This window comes from Monodelphis domestica, chromosome 6, assembly GCF_027887165.1.
Source record: "Monodelphis domestica isolate mMonDom1 chromosome 6, mMonDom1.pri, whole genome shotgun sequence".
In the NCBI taxonomy this organism is placed as follows: domain Eukaryota; kingdom Metazoa; phylum Chordata; class Mammalia; order Didelphimorphia; family Didelphidae; genus Monodelphis; species Monodelphis domestica.
In genome coordinates this window covers 72,160,927-72,186,300 of record NC_077232.1, presented here as the reverse complement: position 1 = coordinate 72,186,300, position 25,374 = coordinate 72,160,927, and the positions used below count along the sequence as shown (strand labels likewise).

The 25,374-nt window shown below is 39.8% G+C and overlaps 2 protein-coding genes across 2 annotated transcripts in view; one reads left to right on the top strand and one right to left on the bottom strand.

Annotated features, from left to right (window-relative positions):
• Positions 1-8,083, bottom strand: part of PIGG (phosphatidylinositol glycan anchor biosynthesis class G) — a 196,793-nt gene extending 188,710 nt beyond the window's left edge. Inside the window, exon 1 of the mRNA XM_056802241.1 lies at positions 7,914-8,083. The gene's annotated coding sequence lies outside the window, so the exon portion shown is untranslated. The remainder of the gene's footprint in view (positions 1-7,913) is intronic.
• An 84-nt stretch (positions 8,084-8,167) lies between these two features.
• On the top strand, positions 8,168-24,416 carry LOC100027533 (NADH-cytochrome b5 reductase 2). The gene is made up of 9 exons (XM_001377765.5): positions 8,168-8,692; positions 12,302-12,448; positions 13,694-13,766; positions 16,855-16,961; positions 19,609-19,738; positions 20,277-20,360; positions 20,914-20,999; positions 23,127-23,226; positions 23,942-24,416. The coding sequence occupies exons 1-9, from the start codon at positions 8,672-8,674 to the stop codon at positions 24,112-24,114; spliced, it is 921 nt and encodes a 306-aa protein (XP_001377802.2). The 5' UTR covers positions 8,168-8,671; the 3' UTR covers positions 24,115-24,416.
• Positions 24,417-25,374: the final 958 nt, after the last annotated feature.

Sequence of the window (25,374 nt, the reverse complement as noted above, 5' to 3'; positions counted from 1 at the left end):
TAGGTCTTGATCAGTGACACATGGAAAATCCAGTGGAATTGTTTGTTGGCTACAGGAGATGGGGGGGAGGGGAAGGAAAGAACATGAATCATGTAATCATGGAAAAATATTCTAAATTAATTAAACTTAAGAAAAAAAAAAAGAAAACCTGGATTCGACAGGATTGTAGAAGCAGGAAGAAAGCAGGCACTGTAAATGTTCCTTAGCATTTTCATTAATTGTGAGATGGGATGTGTTTTTTTTTTCAATTAACAGGCAGTTCTTTATCTAATGCCTCCCCCTTTTCTCATTAGAGAAGAAAAAGTAAAACCCTTTCTAACAAATATGCATAGTCAAGCAAAACAAATTCCCTCCTTAGCATGTAAAAACATGTCTAATTCTGCCTCTTTATCTCAAGAGGTAAGGTAGCATATTCTCTCATCAGTTCTCCGAAATCCTGGTTAATCACTGTGATGTTTTAAGGCCTTCAAAGTTGTCTTGATAATATTGCTTCCCTTTATAAATGTCTTCCTGATTCTCTTTATCTTATTCTACATCAGTTTATAAGTCTTTTTCTAAACAAGCATTTCTGCTTTCAAGTATTTTTTTTCTCCTTCTCACCTCTCCCCTTTTCTAGTTGACAACAAAACAAAAGGCTGTTCAAAATATATAGTCAAGCCAAATTCTCACATTGATCATATCCAAAAATGCTTATCTCTTTCTGCATATTAGTCCATCATCTTTATGTCAGGACATGGGTAGCATTTCATCATTGGTACTCTGAATCATGGTTAATCATTGTATTGATAAGAATTCTTAAGTCTTTCCAAGCTGAAAATTATTTGTGCTGTATTTACAACACTGATGTTATAGTATAAATCATTTTGGTTCTGCACACATTACTTTGCATTAGTTCATATAAGCTTTCTCAGGTTTCTCTGAAATTATGTCTTCATTTCTGATAGCACAATAGTATTCCATTACTTTCTTGCTTTATTCAGCTATTCCCCAGTTGATTAGCACACCCCTCCCCAGTTTCTTTGCCACTACAAAAAGAGCTGTAATAAATATTTTTGTTCATATGGACTCTTTTCCTCTTTCTTTGCTCTCTCAGTGACATATGGCTTATAGCAGTATTACAGAGCCGAAGTATGTTTATGAGAATGGTTCTAATTCTTTCCAGAATGGTTACACCAATTCACAGCTCTATTTTCCCATAGGCCCACCAACATCTGTCCTTTTTCCTTTTGTGTCAACTTGTTATCCTGCCTCAGTCTTTTTTCTTCTCTAATCCATTCTCTATAGCTGCCAAATTGATATTCCTAAAGCACAGGTCTATCATTCCCTTGCTAAAGAAACTTCCAGGGCTCCCTATAGCTTTTAGGATATAACATACATTTGGCATCTTCAACTGCGTTTTTGGGAACCCCAAGTTTGCCCCTGTCCCCTGAGAACTCAACCAGAGGGAAGTCCCAGACTGACCTGTTTCAGACTGAAGAGACCTTAGAGTACTTAATGATCCCAGTTTAGGTGGGATTAGTAGATGCAATCAAATATCAAGTACCCTTTTTGTCCTAGAAGTTTCCCCCATTGTATCAGAGATCTGTTCCCAAGAAGACCAACACCTGTGCAAGAACCATCCTTTTAGTATCCATTATAGTAGACCTGATACCCCAGCCTCTGGCTACAGTTTCTTTACCAAGCCTGCTTACCTGTCAGTGTATGTTTGATGTCCTGAGTTTCCCCAAAGGTATATAAGATCCCTTTGTTTTATTGGTCTTTGGTGAATCATCTCCATTGGTGATTCTCTCAGAGATACTGTTCCCAATGTCCCAGAGCCCTTGGTTTTCTGTGGTTTTTAGGTGCCTGTATGGTGGCCAAATATTGAGCACTAACTCTTTCCTGATTAAAGGCTAGGTTTTATCTGACTATTTTAGCAGTTCTCTTTTTTCCAGGTTGACAGCATTAAAAACCCTTCATAAAGAAGGAAACTATAAGAAAATTAGGTGAACACAGAATGGTGTACATGTCAGACCTTTGGGAAGGGAAAGACTTCAAAACCAAGCAAGAATTAGAAAGAGTTACAAAATGCAAAATAAATAATCTGGAATACATCAAATTAAAAAGTTTTTGTACAAACAAAACCAATGTAACCAAAATCAGAAGGGTAACAACAAATTGGGAAACAATCTTAATAAAAACTTCTGACAAAGGTTTAATTACTCAAATTTACAAAGAACTAAATCAATTGTACAAAAAATCAAGCCATTCTCCAATTGACAAATGGGCAAGGGACATGAACAGGCAGTTCTCAGCCAAAGAAATCAAAACTATTAATAAGCACATGAAAAAGTGCTCTACATCTCTTATAATCAGAGAGATGCAAATCAAAACAACTCTGAGGTATCACCTCACACCTAGCAGATTGGCTAACATGACAGCTATGGAAAGTAATGAATGCTGGAGGGGATGTGGCAAAGTGGGGACACTAATTCATTGCTGGTGGAGTTGTGAATTGATCCAGCCATTCTGGAGGGCAATTTGGAACTATGCCCAAAGGGTGATAAAAGATTGCCTACCCTTTGATCCAGCCATAGCACTGCTGGGTTTGTACCTCAAAGAGATAATAAGGAAAAAGACTTGTACAAGAATATTCATAGCTGCGCTCTTTGTGGTGGCAAAAAATTGGAAAACGAGGGAATGCCCATCAATTGGGGAATGGCTGAACAAATTGTGGTATATGTTGGTGATGAATTACTATTGTGCTAAAAGGAATAATAAAGTAAAGGAATTCCATGGAGATTGGAACAACCTCCAGGAAGTGATGCAGAGCGAAAGGAGCAGAACCAGGAAAACATTGTACACAGAGACTGATACATTGTGGTACAATCGAAGGTGATGGACTTCTCCATTAGTGGAAATGCAATGTCCCTGAACAATCTGCAGGGATCTAAAAAATACTATCCACAAGCAGAGGATAAACTGTGGGAGTAAAAACACCGATGAAAAGCAACTGCTTGACTACAGGAGCTAAGGGGATATGACTGAGGAGAGACTCTAAATGAACACTCTAATGCAAATACCAACAACAGGGAAATGGGTTCAAGTCAAGAACACATGTGATAACCAGTGGAATCGTGCGTCGGCTATGGGAGAGGGAAAGGTGGTGGGAGGGGGGAGGGGAGGAAAAGAAAATGATCTTTGTTTCCAGTGAATAATGTTTGGAAATGACCAAATAAAATAAAAAAAACCCTTCATACTCTGACTTCAACCTATCTTTTTGGATCAATTTCATATTATTTCCCCCTCACATGATCTATTTCACACAAAACTGGTCTATATGCTGATTCACAGGACTCAGCATGCCTTTGTACAGGATGTCATCTCCACTTCTTAGAATCATTCATTTCCTTCAAGACTCATTTCATAGGCTAGCTTCTACCTGAAGCTTTCCCCAGTGTCTCCAGTTGTCAGTACCCTCCTTCCCCCCAAAAGTACACTCATCTCTTTGCATGTCTTATCCCACCCCAGACCCACCCACACCTTATCTCATCCTAGTAGTATGTAAACTTCTTGAAGGTAGAAATTATTTTGTTTCAATCTTTGTATCCCCCAGCATCTAGCTAGTATTGTGCTTTAGACAAAGTAGACTCTTAAATGCTCTTTGAGTTGAATTGAATTAAAATATTGGGACTACTAACGTTTCGGAGCTAAGTGGCAGAGGATTCCTCTTGTTTCTGGTGTTGCAAATTCAAAGGATCTTTCATCTTAGAGCCCATGTAGGTCGCTTCAGGGCTTTCAAGTGTGTCTGCATTCCCTACCTTTCTTAGCCCTAAGCTTATCTCACCCTTAACTGCTCTGGGGTATTACAGATTATCATTGAATGAGATCAGTATATTCTATGTTCATCCTAGTAGTAGAAAAACCAGGGAAGATCCTGGAAAAGAACATACATTCACAGCAGAGAGCACAGCCCAGTTTTCCAGGCTGGCTGACAATAGGATAATGAGAACAGAATATGGTTTACTATCCATTGTCAAATATATCCTTTGTAATAGATGTTTTTGCTTATTATATTTTTATTTATTACAAGGGAGGGTTCAGTCTGTAGAAAGTATGGGAAATGATTGTGATACAAAGAAAAAAGGAATCAATAAAACATACTTAAAAAAAGAAAACCACCTCATTTTTCTGGACCGTATGTTTTTAGCATCATCTTAGACCTTCCTACCTTCCTTCCTTCCTTCCTTGCCAATTCTCTATTAGAATGGAGTATAATCTCCGTGCACAGGAAATAAAGACTTGCCAGCACTCACTTATCAAAACTGCTTTCATATTACCAGTCTTCTGAAAGTGAGTTGGAGATATGAAACAGTCATTTTTAAAAACCCTTACCTTCTGTTAGAATAATACAAAATATCAGTTCCAAGGCAGAGAAGCGATAAGGACTAGGTAACTGGGTAGGTGCCTTGCTCAGGGTCACAAAACTAGGAAGTGTCCACCTAGCTGTCCCCTTAGTATCAATTTTAAGACAGAAGAGCAGCAAGGGCTAGGGAATGGGGCTGTGACTTGTCCGGGGTCACACAGCTAGGAAGTGAATCATTCTTTAGATAAACATCTATTCAACACTACAGCTCAGCAGCTTCTATCCAATGTTTTTTCTCTTTTACCAAAGAACACCAGAGAAGACATTAACTCAAAGAAAGTAATTTAACTGGACAGAATAGTAAGGGAACTAACAAGGACCTCTCCTTCCCTATCACCACTAACATCAAAGCTTGTACACACACAGAGGCATACTGGCTCAGTTTCCTGAATCACCCCTGGGAAAGGGAATACTCATAGTCCAGATAAATCAAGTTCCCAGGGTTGCATCGCAGGTGGTGGGATGCTGTTTCATCTCCAAAGCTATCATAGTGTTCCAGCAGAATTGATGATGCCATTTATTAGGCTGCTTTCTCCAGAGTTGTGGGCAGCTGATGTCATCTGCTGAGCTGCTTTGGTTGCTGAGCTCCATCTGCTGCTTCCCTGCTGGGTTGCTACTGCCAATGTTTCTCTGCAGAAACCCAGCTTCATTGCTCCTTCCCCAACAAATGTTGATAACTTTTTTTTTTTTGGTGGGGGGAATCCGTAGCTTCAGGGATGCTTCAGCTGTGTGTGAATGTGTTTGTGTGTAGGGTCTGAGCCTCAGTCTCACCCAGTGATTTTAGTAAAAACTTCCTTAGGTCAAATCCACCTTTTTTACTACAATCCCTGGGAGCTTCTCCAAACCTAGTTGATATTTGGGTTGGGGGTAAGCAAATTACTCTTTATTTTGACCATTTCCCTGACTATAAATACTAGAATCAGGTATATTATCCTGGAGTTTTACCTAGCTGTACTAGAGAGGTATGGTGGCATTGACAACTTTTATCCTTCCTTCTTTTGGTTATACCTAAATCCCATTTATAGACAAAGATAAGGAAGCCCAGAAAAGTGAAATGGTTTGCCCACTATCACTGAAGGAGCAGAGCTGGAATTTGAATTTTGGTCCTTTTGACTCAAAATCAAGTACATTTTCCATTTAACTATAGGCTAAGTCATTTGAAGAACACATTCTCAGGTTCAACTCAAAAGATGCCAAAATGTACTTGGCAGTATGAATAGAAATTTGTTAGTAGACAAAAGCCTACCTGAATATAGCCCAACTTTTTCAGGTTGGGATAAAGGGCAAACTGAATCACTGATGGAGGGCATCATGAATTAAAAAGACAGTGTCATCCTCTAGAGGGAAGAGATGCTTCTTGCTCATGTCTGTGTCAATAAATCCAGAGTTAAATTTCCAATGTTAAATAGCACCAGTGCTAGAGAAATAGTCAAATTAACCAAAAAGAATCCATAAAATCTGTAGTCCTCCCAAAGGGGTTTGAACCCACCCAACCAATAGGGTTGGGCCAAAGAGGGAATATATATACTCGTCAATTTTAAGGTTTGAGGATTCTCAGAACTAATATTATTAATCCCTTCCCAGGAAATAGTAATTACTGATTACTCCTATGAGAATTTCAATAAAGCTTTTGTAACCAGGTTCTCCCTTGATCTGGAGTTTATTGGTGAATGCCTGAAGCTGTACGTGGATTGTATTGCTTAGATCACTGGAAAGAGTGTCTATTAGTAAGCCTGGGAAAAGCCTTGACGTGAATATCAGACCACTTCAGTGGAGGGTGGGTCTATTTGTATTACTGAGTTACACTTATTCCTTGTTCTGAAAGAGATTGGCAATTATCATTAAGTATGAATTGATCTTTCCAGTCTTTCTGAATCTATTTTCCTACTAAGAATTCCCATTTTACTCTACCAAGGTATCTCTATTATAGCAGGTAGAATGAGGAAGCAAAGGATCTGGATCCCAATATATCATGGTGTAAAATATTGCCCTTTCCATTACCAAACCAAAGCTTTTTAATGTGGAAAGATCACTGCAATCTATGGCTGATTCGTCAACAGTGTATTAATGCTTCTATTTTCTGGAAGTCTCTTCTTGTTGACTTTCAATTGTTTGTCATGTAGGTCTTTTCCTCATTCTGGGATTTTTCTTGACAAGTATCATGAAGTAGTTTGCTTTTTTTTTTACCCCCAGCTCATTTTATAGATGAGGAAACTGAGACAAACAGAATAAAATTACTTGCTCAGGGTCACATCCCTAGTAAGTGTCTGAGGCCTCTTTTATACTTGTCATTTTCTTTTTTTTTTTTGGTCAGCTTTGCCAATCTAACAGATATGAGGTAGAACCTCAGGAAGCTACTTTTAACTCTAACCTGGCACTTGCCAATAGAAAACTGCCCAGAAAACTTTATCCCTTCAAAGCTTTATGATGTTAACTACTATAGTTTTTTTTTTACATGTATATGATGATTTTTTTTTATTCAGCCCCTTCCTTTCCTCCTGACCCCACAGAAGACATCATCTGGTAAAATATGTGGATTATTTCTTTGTGTTTTCACTTATTAGTTCATTCTTTGGATATGTAAATACAGGTTAATGTGAGGGCAGCCATGGGGCTCAGTGGTTTAAGAGTCAGGTCTGGAGATGGGAGATCCTGCTCAAATATGACCTCAGATACTTCCTAGCTCTGTGAACCTGGGCAAGTCATTTAACCCCCATTGCCTAGCCCTTACCACTTCTACTTTGAAACTAATACACAGTATTGATTCTGAGATGGAAGGTAAGAGGTTTTTTTAAGCGATTGATGGAAAATTATAAAGAATAAGTATAGCTTAGAAAAATATGAGAGGACACTTTTAACCCACCCCTTTATAGAGTTGGTATAGAATGCCCATAAATGCTGCACATTGCCCATGTTTTAGGACTTTTTTTGAGGTATTGATTGGCTGTGTTGATTTTTTCCTTGAATTTTCCTTAAAAAGCACTGTTTGCTGTGTGGGATGGCTCTCTGGAAGGAGGAATAGAAAGGATACTAGAAGAAAGTATGGTGATGTAAAAAATAAAAGATACTAATTAAAACATTGAAAAAATCAGCTAGTCCATTCCCCTTTTTACAGACAGAAAAATCGAGGCTCAGGGACTGTAAGAACTTCCTAGACGGTTTAGATAGAGCTCAAATCCAGCCTCATATATTAGCAGTGTGATTCTTAAACTTTATCTGTCTTGTTTTCTCAATTGTAAAATGGGGATAATAATAGCATATAACTAACTACCCATTGGTTGTGTGGATAAAATGTAATAATAATATTTGCAAAGGGCTCTGGAAACCATGAAGCGTTCTACAGAAAAGTCGGTTATGATCATTGCCCAAGGTCAGACGGGTTGAAAGAGGTAAAAATCAGGATGTGACCTCCCTGACCCATTTCTCAGGATCCCCCAGTTCGTCCAGGCTCCCGGCTCTATTAAGACCTGCTTGGCCCGCTGCCCATCTTCAAGCCTGAGCCCTTTACCTGCTCTGATGCTCGGCGCTGGTCGGTCGGCCTGGGTCCCCAGTCCCAGCTCCCTAGAGGAAGGAGCTGGGGAGTACGTCCTTCTCCCCTAGGGTGACTGAGCAGTAAAAAGGCAGCCTCCATTAGGGTAGGAGACAGACTAAAGGGTTAGAATTTAAACTCGGGGTCAGGAAGCGGGGGCGTGCCAGAATGCGAGGGGCAGGGACGAGAGGGGGCGTGGTTTAGGGCTGAGGGCTGGGCTGGGGGGCGGGGTAGTCTGAGAGTGAGAAGTGTGGACAAGGGACTTTGTTGGAAAGCGAAGAGGGTGGTATTGAGTGGCACAAAGTGGGTGTGTGCACCTGACGGGGGGCGGGGTTATTGGGGGACGATTCCGAGAGCAGTGGGGGAAGGGAGTGCGCTGGAAGCCGGACACAATACAAAGGACTGAGAGGGAGGTCTAGAATTGAGGGTGAGAGGTGGGGTCGCGTGGTGGAGCGCTCAAGGGGCGTGGCCAGGAGACCTTTCTCGGTCGAGGAGGTGGGAAGGAGACGGAGTCCGAGGGCTGAGGAGGGGTGGGGACAGGCTCACCCCATGGAGGCGGGGAGGAAGGCGGGGCCTGGGGTCTGAGAGGCGGGGCAAGAAGCCTCCGGGCCGGAGTGCGGCGGAGTCTGAGAGGCGAGGGGCGGTCCCAAGAGTGCTGTCACGGCGCGAAGTCTACCTTTCTGTCTGTTCGCCTTTTCTTTGGTTGAGCCTTCCGTGTGTCCCGAGGTGCCGCCGTCATGGAGTCGTCCACAGGCCTGGTAAAACCTGCTGCCCTGTCTCGTGTCCGTCTCCACCCCCTCCCGCCCCCTCTTCCCACTGACCCACGCGCATCAGTCCCCACGGCCAGGTTCGGACCGCGGCCTGAGCCCTGCCTTCCCTTCCCACGCCGGGATCTCCAGGCTCAGCCCGCTGTGAGCTGAGGGGACCGGGGAGCCTCCTTGAGGATAGGGCCGTGGCGACTGCGGCTCCTCCCTCCCCCAGGCTTCAGGTTCTGCCCTTTGTCCTTTGTCCTTTGCCTTTAGGCAGACTTATTTTGCCAACCCATAGTGCCCTACCCTGGGGGTGGATGGAGACTGAGGGAAAACCCCTTAGGTGAATTCGACCACAGTGTACAGTATGCCGGACTGAGGACGGAAGTTCTGGGTTCCGATGCTGAGCCTGCCACCAGTAGTGACAATGTGCTTCTCTTAAAATCTTTGAGCTTCATTAATTTGGGAATAATACAACCAGTGACACTCACTTTATGGGTGGCCTGAGGCTCAAATCAGACAATGTACGTAAATTACTTTGCAAATTTTAAAAGTCATATAAACGTCAGTTTCCCCATCATTGTCGGGCTTTTGTACCAATAACATTCATATTTTTCGTTTTAAATTTATTTACTTGCTTGCTACATTAAATTTTCCCTATATGTACCTTTCTTCCACCTCCCATTATAGAAGGCATCGTTGGAAAAAAGATATATGTATATATAAAACTGTCTTGCTTATTTCTATTTATCAGTTCTTTCTAGGGAGGTGGACATTCACAAGTCATTTTTCAAACAGCATTTCTGTTTCTGCATATAATGTTCTCTTGGTTCTGCTTGTTTCACTTCATAATTTTATCTAGGTCTTTCCATGTTTTTTTTGTTGTTGTTGTTTTAAACCCTTACCTTCTATCTTAAAAATCAATTCTTGGTATTGGTTCCAAAGCAGAAAGAGAGTAGTAAGGCCTAGGCAATGGGGATTAAGTGACTTGTCTAGGTCACACAACTAGTAAGTGTCTAAGATATAATTTGAACTCAGGACTCACTGTCTCTAGGCTTGACTCTCAGGCTACTGAGCCTCCTCACTCCCCACCCCACCCCTTTCTATGTGTTTTCAAAAAAATTAACCTGTTCTTTATTTCTTATACAAAGTAGTATTCCATTATAATCACATGCCACAACTTGTTCAGCCATTCCCCAATTGATGGGCATCCCCTCAGTTTTCAATACTTTGCTACTACAAAGGGAGCTGCTATAAATATTTTATAACATATAAGTTCATTTCCTTTTTTCCTGATTCCCTTAGGAAATAAACTTACAATGTTATTGCTGAGTCAAAAGGTATACACAGTTTTATAACTCTTTAGGCATAATTCCATATTATTCTCCAAAATTGTTAGATCAGTTCACAGTTCTATCAATGTATATTAATATCCCCATTTTTTCACATCCCCTCCAACATTTGTCACTTTGCCCTTTTATCATTTGAGCCAATTTGAGAGGCAGGAGATGATATCTCAGTGTTGTTTTGATTTGCATTTCTCTAATCAATAGTGATTTTTAGAACATTTTTCATATACTTATATTAGCTTTGATTTCTTCATCCAAAAATTACCTGTTCATATCTTTTGACCTTTTGTCACCTGGGGAATGGCTTATATTCTTATAAATTTGACAAAGTTCTTTATATTTTAGATATGAGACCTCTATGAGAAACTGTCTATGAAATTCCTCCCCAATTTCAACTTTCCTTCTAATAGACTGCTAGTTTTATTTGTGCAGAACCCTTTTAATTTAATGTATTCCATTTTACATCTCACTGTTTTCTGTCGCTTATTTATTCACAAATTATTCATCTATAAACCTGAGAGGTAATATTTTTCCTGTTCATCATGTATCTATTTTGATCTTATCTTAATAAATGATGGCTATTGGTCCATATTTAGTTTCTGCCAGATAGCTTTCTAGTTCTCCCATCAATTTTTACCAAACACTGAATTCTTTTTTCTTTTCTAATAAAAACCTTAACCTTTATAGTGTGTGGTTCCAAAGCAGAAGAGTATTAAGGGTTAAGAAACCAGAACCTCCTGTCTGTGGATCTGGCTCTCAACCCATTGAGCTGCCTAGCTGCCCCCCAAATAGTGAATTCTCATCCCAAAAGCTTAGATCTTCATTTTTTACTACTGTTTGTTATATATTCATTCTGTTCCATTGACCTACTTTCTGTTTCTTAGCCAGTACCAGATAGTTCGAGAATTACTGCTTTCTAATACAGTTTAAAATCTGCTCCTGCTAGACTTCCTTCCTTTATATTTTTTCCATTGTCTTTGATAGTCTTGACTTTTTGTTCTTTCGAATGTATTTTGTTATGTTAAAAAATTTAATAAAATAATTTTTTTGTAATTTAATTGGGATGGCATTGAATAAATATTGTCATTTTAATTATATTGGTTCTGCCCTTAAATGAACTACTAATATTTCTCCAATTGTTTATATCTGACTTTATATAAAAAAGCATTTCACAATTATGCTCAGGTCAAGAGCCTGGGTTTATTTTGGCACATATACTCAGGTTTGTTTTTTTTTTCCCCTATCCATAGTTATTTTAAATGGGTTATCTTTAAATATCTCTTCTTGCAGGATTTTGTTGGCAACATATAGAAAAACTGATGAATTTATGTGGATTTATTCTATATCCTGCTTTGTTAAAATTAATTATGTTTTCAACTAATTTTTAAATTTGAATTTCTAGGATTTTCCATACACAGCATCATATTGTCTGAGAAAAATAGTTTTACTACCTCTTTAACCATTTTTATTTCTTCTATTTCTTTTTCTTCTTTTATTGCTATTGCTGGCATTTCTAATACAGTATTAAATATTAGTAATACTGGGCATCCGTATTTTATTCCTGATCTCACAGGGAATATTTGCTGATAATTTTTGTTGATGGTTTTAGGTATACACTTATCATTCTAAAGAAAAACCCATTTATTCTTATGTTTTTTAATAGGAATGAATGTTGTATTTTGTCCAAAGCTTTTTCTGCATTTATTGGTATAATAAGATTTTTATTACTTTTGTTGTTGATACAATCAATTATGTTAATAATTTTTCTTATTTGTATTTTTGGGAAAGCCATTAGGTCTGCATTAATATTCCAGTCAGACTATAGGCCATATCCAACCTTGAAAACATTAATTCCTAGATTTTATGATATGCTGGAGACATTCAGTATCACAAAATAAATGCTAATAACCATGGAGTGAATGGATTTTTTTCCATTTTCATTAAAAGTGTGCATTTACAAGAAGAGATGTTAAAGTGACCTTCAGTATACTTCCTTGAATGCTTGTACCTTAGAGAGATACATATCTCCACTAATTCAAATTCTAACTCTGATTTGTGTCTGTAAACTCCCTTACCAGTGTCACCAAAATTATGCTTTTATATGAAATAAGTATTTCAAATGATGTGTTTGGTGTCATTTTGCACACAAAATATTATAACTAGTTTGTTTCCATTTGGGTATCAACCAACTTTTTTTTTTATTTCTTGGGTTTGGAGACTACATGATCTTTCTTACTATATCCGATCTGCCATTGTTGTATTTATATAGGATGCCTCACTTTTGATTGCGGTTTTGGTAGTTGGTGCATCAGTATTACTACTGTCTTTAAAGAGCATGAGATCCCCAAAGAAGAAAGACATGATCACGTTACTGGATCCAAGTACTAAATACTCACTGCCCCTGATTGAGAAACAGGTAACCTTATGTGTCCCTGAAGTTAACCAAATGCTCCCTCTGCTAGGACCTCTGTTAATGGAGGGTTCTTCTTTCTAACTAGTTCATAGGAGCTTTGGAAACAGAGAACATTTGTTGAGTGTGTTATCTAAGGGATTCTTTTTGGGTAATAATTGAACTAAATGACCACTGGAGTCCCTTCCAACTCTCAAGTTCTGGGATTTTGTTGTTTGGAAGAAGATGCTCATAATGAGGAGTTGGGCTATGACTGAATGTACTGTCCAGGGTTTTCCTGGGAACATGGAACCTGCTTGAATCATATCATATAATCATCAAAACCTCCACTTGTCCCACGATAAAGAGCTCTCCATTTGGCAGAGACAATATGGTTCAAAATTGAAAAGAGAGTTTGTATATAAAGGCCAAAGTTTCTTAACCTGAGGTCTTGAAATGTGGGGTTTTTAAAAAATATTTTGATAACTATTTCAATATAACTGATTTTTTTGGTAATCGTATGTATTTCATTTTATGCATAGGTTTATCCCTAGGTTTCACCAGATTGCCATAATACATAAAAGGTTACAAACCCATAGATTAGAAGATGATAGAATAGATCTAGTAATTTTAATAGGAATGAGTGAATTTTTGCTGACTTCCAGGAAGGTAGAGTTTTTGTTACCTATTAAAAATGGCAGAATTTCCCCCCTCATCTGTAATTCTCAAGACTGTGTCAGAACTGGGACCAGGACTAGAGAATGAATTTTCATTTTTTTATGAAGGTTCTAACCTTGGTCCTTTTGGCTATAGACTATGTATTATTTGTGTGCTTAGATTTTTCTTTGATAAATTTCTTTCAGCCCTGTCTGCCGAGGAGTTGAATTGTATGTGAAATGAGGTGGTGAATGTGATTTTTTGCCTATGTCTTTAGAATACAAAAACCCTTAGAAATACAATCACAATCTCACATCACCTGTATAAGTGTGTTCATTTTAATAAGTTCATTTAAAATTCTGAGCCAAACATTCTAAAGTTGGCAAAATCCTGATGGCAAGATTTTCTTCTTTGATGGACTTGGATGGAAGTTGATCTTTTGACAAATATGCTTAGCTCCCTGCCAGGTAGCTTTCCTCATATACATAAATAGAAGGAAATTTATGCTTTTGGAGGCTTGCTTTTGAATAGTATAGTACCCTACACTGTACTGGCATGCAGAGCACTATAAACACTAAGAATGATGGAGTATTCTTGTGTTTTCTGTTTTATTAGGAAATCAGCCATGATACCAAGATGTTCCGGTTTGGACTTCCTACATCAGATCACATTTTAGGGCTCCCCATAGGTAATAATAATGATAATACTTGTGATATCTTGTTTCTCTTATTCAGCATTTAAGAACCTACTACATGCAAAGTCCCATGTACTCTCTACAGTGCTTTATTTGTTAACAAATAGAATTACAGTGAAAAGGCACTTAAAAATCATCCAGCTCTCTTGTTTTCAGAGAAGAAAACTGAGACTCAGAGAGATTATCACTTACCCAAAGTTACATAAGAAGTTGAAAGTCAGGATTCTCTGGTTCTCTAGTACTTCAAGCCTTGTACTTTCAAGTATTTCATTTAATGTGATTCTTATAGTGTTCCTGAGATGGAAAGATCCATGAGATAGCATGTCATTTTACATGTGAGCCGAGTGGGCAAGGCAGTGTGGCAGCTTGGATATTTTAAAACATTTGGGTTATCCTTTGTACTTAGTTTTCAGTGGATTCTAGGGGTGTTTTCCTACAAATTTCCTTTTGAATTCCTCCTTTTACAGATGAAAGAACAGAAGTCCAGAGTTTGAGAAATGATTTGCACACCAGGCCACTTAACAGCCATGTGGCAGGGAACAAGTCACTTCCATTCTCTGGACTTGAGTTTCCTTACATGTAAAATGGAAATAATAGTCATTATCCTGCTGGCCTCCCAGAATCTTGAGCATCAAATGAAATACCAGGCATAAAAGTGCTTTGTAAATGGTAAAGCATCCCTAAATAAATGGGAGAATGATTTTTATTTTTAGCATATCTTGATGGGATGAAGTATAGGAGTGTGAATGGGCTTAGGAAAATGCCAGAAAGAATAGGGAGAGCAGGAAGGAGCCATCACAGTTTAAACTTGTGGCTTTATTTATGCACAGCTTTTTGGGGGAAGTGGGGCAAATAATTGATATCTATTCACTTAGTGAATAGAATTGAGTGAATTTTATGGACTGAATTGATCCAGACATTTTCCAGAGTTTATTCCACTCCATGGTTCTACTTCGTCCCTATTCTCAATTCTTCTTAGAGCTTGCCCTTCAGGGAACCAAAGGATGTCAAATATTCTGTCCTCTTTCTAGTAATGGAACTAAGAGGCACTGGCATGGCTAAAGGAAGGCCATCAGAGAACTGACTAGGAAACGTGTTGAAAACTAATGCAGTCAGCTGAGTAATTAAGAAATGGGTTAAAAAACAAATTATGCAATCAGCTAAGTAATTAAGAAATGAGTTATTAAAACAAACTACATTCTGCTTTTAACATACAGGTTGAATACTAGGAACAGAACAACCAGGGCTCCAAGGCTTTTCCAAAGTCCTCAGAGGCACAGATAAGAGGTTATGCAAGCTACTCACCCCACTCTGATCTCTGTCACCCATACTTTTAGTGATGTGGGCAGGGAAAGACCTCGGCCTTGCCTAGGCTGGGTGATGGAATTACATCCCCATACTGGCCACTTTCCTAATCACTCCCTCCCATCACATCCCACTGGTTAGAAGGGCTCCGAGCCAAACATTCTGAGAGCTTTTTGTCCTGTAGCTGCAGAGCTCTAAGGGATTCTGTATCAGGCTGTTTGGTTGGGTCTAAGGTCTTTTTTTTCCAAACTGCAAATTGCCCCAAGTTTTATTCATAGTCCGTACAAAAGGGGAAAGAAAACAGTGAGGTTTTCTAACAGCCCCTACTTGGGGAAGATGGCTGGGGTATGCTCCTCAACATCAGCTCTGCTCACAGTCACCAGGAGGAGTTCAGACACAGCCAAGTGCACTCTCCAGGAGCCCCACCTCAAAAACCCAGCTTAGATTATGTGACTAGTTCTTATAGCTTGATGTTAGTAACTGTTCAAAGCACTGAGATTTAATGGGTCGTGTGAGTCAGGAAACATGTTTTAAAATCCTAAATCAGGTTGCAGGAATAGTTTGAGGCCAAAGGGAGTGAGTTCAGATTTGAGTCCCATAATCTGTGCCAGCTACTACCAGAATATATGGATATCACCAACGTGCATGATAAGGTTACAAGTTCTGGGATGACCACAGATGATACAAGCGTGTATCACATTTTCCAGAATGAGCCAGTTCTGAGGTGGCCATGTCAACTAATTAAAACCTAACAGTTGAACAGTACTTTGTGGGGGTTAAATGTGTTGCACGATGACCTTGTACATAGTAGGTGCTTAATAAATATTTGTTGCATTCAAATGAATTTTCATAGCTATTATCTCTTTTTGATTCTCAAAATATCCTTGAGTAGGGCTAGATAGGGACCATTATTCTCATTTCACAGATGAGAAAACTGCAGTTCTGAAGTTGAGCTAATTTGATCAAGAGGAATTTGACTTGAATCAATGTGACCATCAAGGGACAGAGCTGGGGTTGGACTCTGAGATTTTCTCTGAGCCCCGTGAGATCCACTAGTCATCTTGCATCTTGTTACATTTACATTTAGAATCTTCTACATGTCTGCTTAAACAAAGTCAGAGAATTTTAGATTTGAAAGGGACTTTGTAGAGATTGGCTAGTCTTGTTTTATTTTTATAGGGCAAGAAACTGAGGCCTAGAGAGGGGAAATACTTGCCCAAGTTCACACAGCTACTTAGTAGTAGGACTGAGAATAAAACCTAAACTTCTTCATGCCCATTGTAGTGGCATGGCCAGTGTCAGTCATGCATTAAGTTGTTATGAAGCAAGAGAATTTCATTATGAAGTTTTCTCTTTTCATTAGGGAAATTGATAGAAGAGTTATAGATAAGACTTTTTGGCCCCAGAGGACAGAACTAAGAGGATTGGGATAGAATTTACAAAAGGATAGATTTCAGTTTGCTGTAAGCGAAATGGAGTGCCTTGGGGATAGTAGCTTTTCCCTTCCTGGAGCTCTTCAAGGAAAATCTAGTTGACCACTTGTTGGAAATGTTGTAGCTGAGATTCTTATTAAAATATAATTGGGGAAAGATGGCCTCTAAGATTCCTTCCAAAGCCTACAGTCTTTGATTCTGTGAAATGCTTCTTACTTTTCCAGAAATTCTGAAAAAGATGTTTCTTTGCAGTTCCTCCTGGAGACTTGTGTTCATGTTCATTTAAAAAAAAAAAAAAAGATTATCCTCCACCAAACTCACTTTTTATTTTTCTCCTCCTTTAGGTCAACATGTTTATCTCTCTGCCAAAGTCAATGGCAATCTAGTGATCAGAGCCTATACTCCTGTTTCCAGTGATGAAGTGAAAGGCCATGTGGACCTTGTTATTAAGGTAAATGCGGGCAGCTACATTTTAGCCCAGGTGTGAAAAGGCAGAGAAATTGAAAATGTATATTTTGGTGAACCTGTCAGGCATACATGGAGCTGTAACATTATTCTCCTGATTCACACAAACTGAATATCTAATGAAAGGACACAGGAACTAAGTCTGAGAACAGTTAATAACAATTCTTTGCCTGAACATGGTGTCATTCAAAATCTCTAGAGCTTATGTATCTGTCTCTATGTAATATAAAACAGAATAAACATAACTATTCTGAGCATACACATTAAGTATACAATGAGCTTTAAAGTAGCTTTTCTTTTAAAAGTTATAATAAATTAAAAATGTAATTTCCAAAGCCAATCTGCTTATTTATGCTCAACTCCTATGCATTTTTTGAAAAATGCTTCAATGAAGACTTAAAAAACTCTGATCAGTGCAATGATCATCCATAATTTCTGAGGGCCAGTGATGAAGCTTGTTGCCAGGCAGTAGAGGTGATGGACTTCAGGATTGTATAATGAGACTTTTTTTTTTTTTTAAACCCTTACCTTCTGTTTTGGAGTCAATACTGTGTATTGACTCCAAGGCAGAAGAGTGGTAAGGGCTAGGCAAGGGGGTCAAGTGACTTGCCTAGGGTCACACAGCTGGGAAGTGTCTGAGGCCAGATTTGAACCTAGGACCTCCCATCTCTAGGCCTGGCTCTCAATCCACTGAGCAACCCAGCTGCCCCCTGAGACATTTTTTAATGTAGCCAACGTGGGAATTTGTGTTACTTAACTAAATATATTTGTTATAATGATTTAGCTTTTCTTTTTCTTTCTTTTTTTTTAAATTCAGGATGGAGTAAGAGAATAAAAGTCATTTAATTAACTGAAAAACAAAATTTAATTAAAAAGAAAACACTTTATTGGCCCTCTTTTTTTCTTTTCCCAATATTCTCTTTTCTCTTCCCCGTGCCCTCTCCACCACCCCCACCCCCACCAGGAAAAAGAAAAAAAGAAAAACAGCCTTTGTAACAAAGATGCACAGTCAAGTAAAACAACCCCCCAAATTGACCATGTCCAAAAATGTATATTTTCTTCTGTATTACCTCTCATCAAGAGGTAATCTTCTGGAATCTTGATGTGTCATCAAGTTGAACCGAGTCCTTTTTTAAATTTTATTTTATTTAATTAGTCAATTTAGAATATTTTCCCTTGGTTACAAGAGTCATGTTCTTTCCTTCCCCTCCCCTTGCCCCCTCCTGTAGCCAAAGCACAATTCCACTGGGTTTTACATGGGTCATTGATCAAAACCTATTTCCATATTATTGATATTTGCACTAGGGTGATCGTTTAGAGTCTATATCCCCAATCATCCCCATCGACCCATGTGATCAAGCAGTTATTTTTATTCTGTGTTTCTGCTCCCACAGTTCTTCCTTTGGATCTTGATCAGAGTTCTTAAGACTTTCCAAAGCCTTTTCTTTTTACGATATTACTACCATATAAATTTTTCCAAAGTACTGTTCATTTCATTCTGCATCAGTTCATACAAGTCTTCCCAGGCTTCTCTGAAACAATTTCTTTTGTCATTTCCTTAAGTCACAACAATATTGCAATCATATACCATAATTTATTCAGCCATTCCCCTGCTAATGTGCATCTCCTTAGATTCTAATTCTTTACTGTAACAAAACAATAAGTATTGCTGAATGCATGGGCCCATTTCCTCTTTCTTTGATCCTGTTGGATTATAGACTTAGTAGTGGTATCTCTGGCTCAATGGAAATGCACATTTTAGTGACTTTGGGGCATGATTCCAGATTATCTTATAGAATGGTTAGACCTGTTAATAGCTCCATAGTTGAGTATTAATGTACTTATTTTCCTAAACAAAATTGTCATTTCTCATTTTGGTCATCTTTCCTAATCGCTGAGTTGTTTTAATGTGATTTTCTCCAACTTTTAGTGATTTGGAATATTTTTTCATAATTATTAATAGTTTTAGTTTTTTCTTTTCAAAACTGATTGTTCATATCGTTTGTCCATTTATCTCCTGGAGGATGAATTTTGTTATTATAAATTTGAGTCAGTTCCTTAAATATCTTGGAGAGGATACCTCTGTCATGTAAAATTTTTGTCCAGCTTTATGTTCCATCTAATTTTAACTACCAATTTTAATTGTGCAAAATCTTTTTAGTTTAATATAATCAAACTTGCTCCTTTTATCTTCTTAGATCCTGTCTGTCCCTTGATTGGTCATGGACTCTTACCCTGTCCAAAGTACAAGTTTATCTAATAGCGAAAACGATCATAGAATGACTTTTAAAACTACACTGTGGGAGCAGCTGGGTGGTTTAGTGGCTTGAGAGTCAGGCCTAGACATAGGAGATCCTGGGTTCAAATCTGGCCTTCTGACCTCAGATACCTCCTAGTTGGGTGATCCTGGACAAGTCACTTAATCCATATTGCCTAGCCCTTACTGTTCTGCTTTGAAACCAGTACACAGTCTTGAGTCTAAGATGGAAGGCATATACCACAGAGTCTTTAATAGATTAAATTATTGGGGCAGTCATTGTTTTTATGAGCAAATATAATGGTAGAGTTATAATAGTTGCTTTGGCTATTAATAAGATTTGAGACCTGAAAATCAAAATGGCCTTGTTTTCTAGGTTTATTATAAAAATGTGCACCCTAAGTTTCCTGAAGGGGGGAAGATGTCCCAATACCTGGATAACATGAAGATAGGAGATACCATCGATTTCCGAGGGCCAAATGGGCTCCTGATTTATAATGGACAAGGTACTCATGCCAAAAGAAAGGGGTTCTTTTGTTTTCCAGGATATTTTGGGTGGGAAAATGATGGAGCATGTTCTAAGACATTTTCATTGTTCTGAAAAATACTAAAATAACCTGAGGTTGGAATCACAATGCCCAAGATGGTCACTTCAGAAAAATATTCTATTTATTCTTTTATTTATTCAACAAAAATATAATTTGTGCCTGTTGTATACATGACTGATTCTGTGCATGGTGCTGTAATGTCTGAAAGGTTTTGTATTTCCTTCTTTACATAGTTGTGGGGCCCCTGTTGGTGTCAGTGAAGACCCTTCCTATTCCTAGCTCTTGCTCCATCGTGCTCCCTAATGCAGGAAAGTGGAAGAGACTGTTGGTGCCTTTTTTCTCAGGCACTTCAATCCCTCTCTTTTGGTGCCTTTTTTCTCAGGCACTTCAATCCCTCTCTTTACTTTCTAGAGCAATGGAAAAAGGAAGTACTTTGTAAGATAATCTGAGGAAGCTTTGGGAGGTTGTAAGTGTTATTTCTCTTCATTATTTACAGGTAAGCTGGCAATCAAACCAGATAAGAAGAGTGACTCTAAGATGAAGTTTGCCAAGAATTTGGGAATGATTGCTGGCGGGACAGGTAAAGCTTTACTTGGAGTGGCATAGTGCCATGAGGAACATTTTTTAACTAAATATTTTGAAATCTCTGTCTAGAAGACCAAGCCTAAATCTGACTGCAGACCTCCTTTGACTCACATGGATAGCCAGGTTTTAGGGTTGTCCCCTAAATCACTGAACTTTACAAAGACGTGGAGTTCAGGGGCTGAGTTGACATATGGAACCTGTAGTGCTTGCATCCATTTCAGCCACACAGCCTTTCCTGAAGACGTGCCAGCTGCCATCACATGTTTATTCAGAGGGACAGACTGTGTGGACCTACCCCTATTCCTTGTTCTAGAACTTTACCTGGCAAAAGGGAAAGGATCTGGATTGTCCTTTGCATCAAAACAAAACTGCAATGAGCAGATTCTTCCCACTTGTAACTTTAGAAGGAGGTTAATAGATGGTGTACGGAGCAGGGATGGGGCACAGATTCCCTCGTGTTTGGGTATTTGGATGGCACCTATCTATCCCTAGACTGACTTCATTGAATCAAGAAAATGAAAGAAAATATTTTCTCGGATGTGTTCTAGGAATAACGCCAATGCTGCAGCTGATTCGGCATATTACCAAGGACCCTAATGATCACACCAAGTGCTCCCTTATCTTTGCTAACCAGGTGAGGAGGCGACAGGAGTTCACTCCTCCTGCCCTCAGAAGTCATGAGCACAGAGCTTTAAGTAGGGCAGGAGTGATGGTTACAGACTGTGCTTTAGGGTGCGAAGGTATTTTAGTTTAGGGGCTGTGGCTTCCCTCATTCAACAAACCTCAAGGAGGGGCCGCTTTGTGCAGAGTTTTGGTGGGAGGTGGGGTTTTTAGTACAAAATACGGCGCCTACAGTTGGTGTCTCCACTTTATTTTTGTTCACTTGACTCTAAGTCCTCTGCAAACTGACTTCGGATCTGAGCATTCAGGGGAAAATTTTTTCCCAAATCAGCAGTGATCTCTAAATTGTCAGATCTGGTGACCTTTTCTCAGTCCTCATCCTCCTTGATCTCTCTGCTGCTTTGACACTGGTAACCTCCCTCTTTTTTTGGACTGTCTCCTCTCTAGATTTTTGTGACACTTCCTCCTGCTTCTCCTGCACCTCTGGTCACTCCTCATTCTCCTTCGCTTTTTCGGCATTGAGGTCATACTCATTAACCATGGATATCCCCTCAAGTCTCTGCTGTGTCTCCTCCTGTCTCCTCCCTCTACACTTCCTGACTTGGTGATGTCCTTAACTTTTGTAGATTAAATCATTTATGCGGATGATTCTCAGATCTCTATATCTTCCCTACCCTCTCTGCACGCTGCAGTTTGGCCTCACCAATTGCCTCTTGTGCCTTTTGAATTAGATGTCTTGTAGCTCCTCAAACTCAATATCTTCTAAATAGAACTCATTATCGTCACTCCCAATACTCCCCTGCCTATGCTGCCCTGTTACTGTTGGGCTGTACCCCTAGGTCTTCTAGTCACTCAGGTCCATAATCTGTGCCATTCCTGGCTCCTTGCACAGACTCCACACCACACCATTTCTACCTTCACATCATCTCTGATGTATGTCCCCTCTGTCTGCTCACACAGCTGCCACCCTGGCTCAGTTTCAGACCATATCCAGCTTGGACTATTGCAGGAGCCTCCTACTGGGCCTCCCTGCCTCCATGCTCTCCAGCCACATCTTTCCATTGATCACCAAAGTGGTCTTCCCAAGTGTGCCATTAATTAATGAATGCCACTGGCTCCCTATTCCCTCCAGGAACAGCTCTAAAATCCTTCTTTGGCTTTTAAAACCATTAACAACCCAGCCCCCTTTGCTCCTGCTATATTGTGTTTGTTTTTGCCTTTCTCTGTATCCCCAACATTTAGTAGGGCCTGGTACATGGTAGTGGCTCAGTAAATGCTTATTGCTTCATTGAGTACTAAAGAGCTTAAACATCTGGGTCTCTTCCTCCCCCCACCCCCCACCCTGTGGTTCCTTTCTCACCTTGTATTCCAGCCTCTGCAGTTTACTCACTTTCTCTCCTCCCAACTTCCCCACTCTTTTCCCACATTGGCTTTTGCCATCCTACCCACTTTACCTTTCATTTTTCATTCCTTCAAATCCCCAAAGGCTTCCATAACATCTGCTAAAACTTCATCTGATTTTCCTCATTTAAAATACTGACCCATATGAGTCATTTGATCTTTCTCCCTAGAGATAAATAGAAACAGGAATTATGCCTGTTTCTATACTGGGTTGACTTTAGTCAGTATTTGGTTTTGTCATACTATTGTAGTTTTTGCCAGATCTGTTTCCTTTCCAATATAGAAAAAAAAGTAAATTTCCATTCAGCTTTTCATATTAAAATGACATAGATAAGTTGAAGGGTCCACTAGGTGGTATAGTGGATAGAGTCGGGCCTGGAGATGGGAGGTCCTGGCCTTGATTTTGGCCTCAGTCACTTCCCAGCTGGGTGACCCTGGGCAAGTCGGCTAACCTGGCCCTTACCGCTTGCCTTGGAACTGATACTTGGTATTGATTCTAAGGTGAGGGTTTAAATCAGTTCAAGTGAGATAGAGCGCTCCTCTGGGAGCCTTTTTGGAGGCCTCACAATATCGAAGCTACAGTGGAGATGTTTTAGAGGAATTTGTGCTCCTGTTCTGGGTGGGCCTCACCATCTCGACTCGGCGTTGCTGCAGGAGGATTAGGGTGAGGGGGCCGGACGTGGAGAGCTTGCCACGTCTCATTGTGATCCTTCTTCAGTGTGGATCTTTTTTCTCCTAGACTGAGGAAGATATCCTCCTGAAAGCGGAGCTCGAAGACGTGGTGAAGAATCATCCGGACAAGTTTAGTCTGTGGTACACCCTGGACAGGCCACCTAATGGTAATCCCTGCGTGCTGCCCCCAGGGAGGCGCCGGGTGCTGGGCCTGCCTCTGCTACAACCTTCCCTCCTCGAAGGCGAGGCTGCGGCCTCAGCCTTAGGGAGGCTCCTTCCCCCTCGCAGGGCCCTGATCTTGCATGTCTCTCTCCTCACTCTCACTGGTTTGACTTGCACAGGCCCCGGAAGTTTAAGTGTTCCCAGGTCAGCAGTGACTTTTGGCCTACTTGAAAGAGCTTTGGTTCCCTAGGAGAGAGGAGCATTTCAGGTCCCTCAGCAGGATGGAACAGGTTGAATGTTTTTATCTCCTCTCCCTGTCAAGTGTCACAGATATGTTGGCAAGGCCAAATGGGAGTTCTTGGTATGAGAAAGCAGGAAAAGCAAGCAGAAGGCCTGGTGAGGCCAATTCCCAAGCCCTGCAGTGATCAGTGCCTCCTGCTTCAGTTCCAGGCTGAGTGGGATCTAAAATGGAAAGAACTCCAGCCTCTTTTCCCTGGCACTCTCCCAGGCTTACACACAGACAGCCCCCCCCCCCCCCCCCCGGGCACTCTAGCCCTCAATCTGGCAACAGAGGCCCTAGAGAAGCCTTCCCAGAGCCGGAGTCAGGGAGCCACATCATTGGTGGCACCACTCTGACCCAGCCCTCCACTTTGGTAGAGCCCTGAGTTGGGAGATAATTTCTCATTAAACTCACCACAGTCTCCTCTGATGCCATTGCAGATTGGAAATATAGCTCCGGATTCATTAATGCAGACATGATCAAGAATCATCTCCCGCCACCAGGAGACGATACCATGATTTTAATGTGTGGTCCTCCTCCAATGATCCAGTTCGCCTGTCAACCCAACCTGGAAAAACTGGGCTATACTCAAGACATGACTTTTGCCTACTAACAAATACCTATTACAATTAGCAAGTGTATCCTGGTCCTTTTTGTATTGAACTTCAGAATGTCTTGTTCAGATGCTTTAGTATCTTTTAAAATAGTTTGCTTTTTAAAACATTAAAATAAGCCATTTTCAAAGTTGTCTTCTCTCAAAGTGAGTTAACAAAATTTAAGTACACAAAATCTCTTTCTGTTCTTACCTTGTTATCTTGCCTGAAATGTCTGCGTGCTCTTGGTTCAGGGACCAGAGCCTGAGAAGGTACATTCAAGCTCTTTATTTTAGTGAAATAAAATTTGTGTAAAATAAAATTTAAAGTCTTGTGTGTACTATAGATGCATGCAAACCCTCTACCCATAATTCAGGAGATTGCTCATTATCAAGAGTTTTAGATAGTTAGAAAACCATTAGTCTTTTATGAAGGTTGTGAGGGGGGGAAAAGGGGTTAATTTATATAAATGTTGGACTGATTGTTTAAGAGTGTGGTCACCAGGAATTTATATTAATTCCAAAGAGATTTATTTACAATTTATTTGCAAAATGTAGAAAGAGTGAAGTAAGGAAAATCAGAGAGAGGATAGGGTGAGATATCTAGCCTAAGCACTAAGTAATTTACTTCTGGCCCCTAGCCTAACCTAAACAGGGAGAGTTGGTTCTTAGCTGGCCTCGGCAAAGCCAAGGACCTGGGGGAAAACTCTTTCAAGAGGCTAGTCTCTCCTGAGGCTAGTTTCTTCAGAAAATATCCAGGAAAGGAGTCAGCTCTTTCACTCACTACATGTCAATCCAACAGTCTCATTAGGAATAGGGTCTTAGGTCCAGTTAGCAGATTTTCCTCTTTAGCCTCCACTTCAAAGAATGAAGAACTCTCAGTAGAACCTCATTCAAGAAGTTTTCACTCCCTTTTAAAGACACTTTTTTCTTGCAGCATTTCCTGTGCCTTCCCCTAATTCTACGCCTACAAATCACAGTTGAAGTCCTACTTTAGGACTGCCCAGAAGGAAGTCAGTCGATTCTGATTCGTCACCCACTATCACACATGTGGGTCACAGACCTCCCACTTAAAGATTAAGTGGTATGTTTGCACTTTTGGTGATTAGATCTAAAAATGGGCAGATCTCCATACTCAACTTTTAAGTAGGGTATTTACACTTTTGGTGATTAAAATATAAAAATAGGCAGGGGTTACAATTTAATCTTCATAATCAGGGGAGAGTTAAATTTAATCTTCACAACGTTTTCTGTTTTTTAGCATCTTAAAAAAAATCTCTA

Bases quoted from the DNA above. Each gene is read 5' to 3' on its own strand.
- LOC100027533 (XM_001377765.5), top strand. From the start codon at position 8,672: ATGGAGTCGTCCACAGGCCTG. The intron at 16,962-19,608 runs GTAAATGCGGGC...CTTGTTTTCTAG, and splicing joins ATGTGGACCTTGTTATTAAG to GTTTATTATAAAAATGTGCA. The intron at 19,739-20,276 runs GTACTCATGCCA...CATTATTTACAG, and splicing joins CCTGATTTATAATGGACAAG to GTAAGCTGGCAATCAAACCA.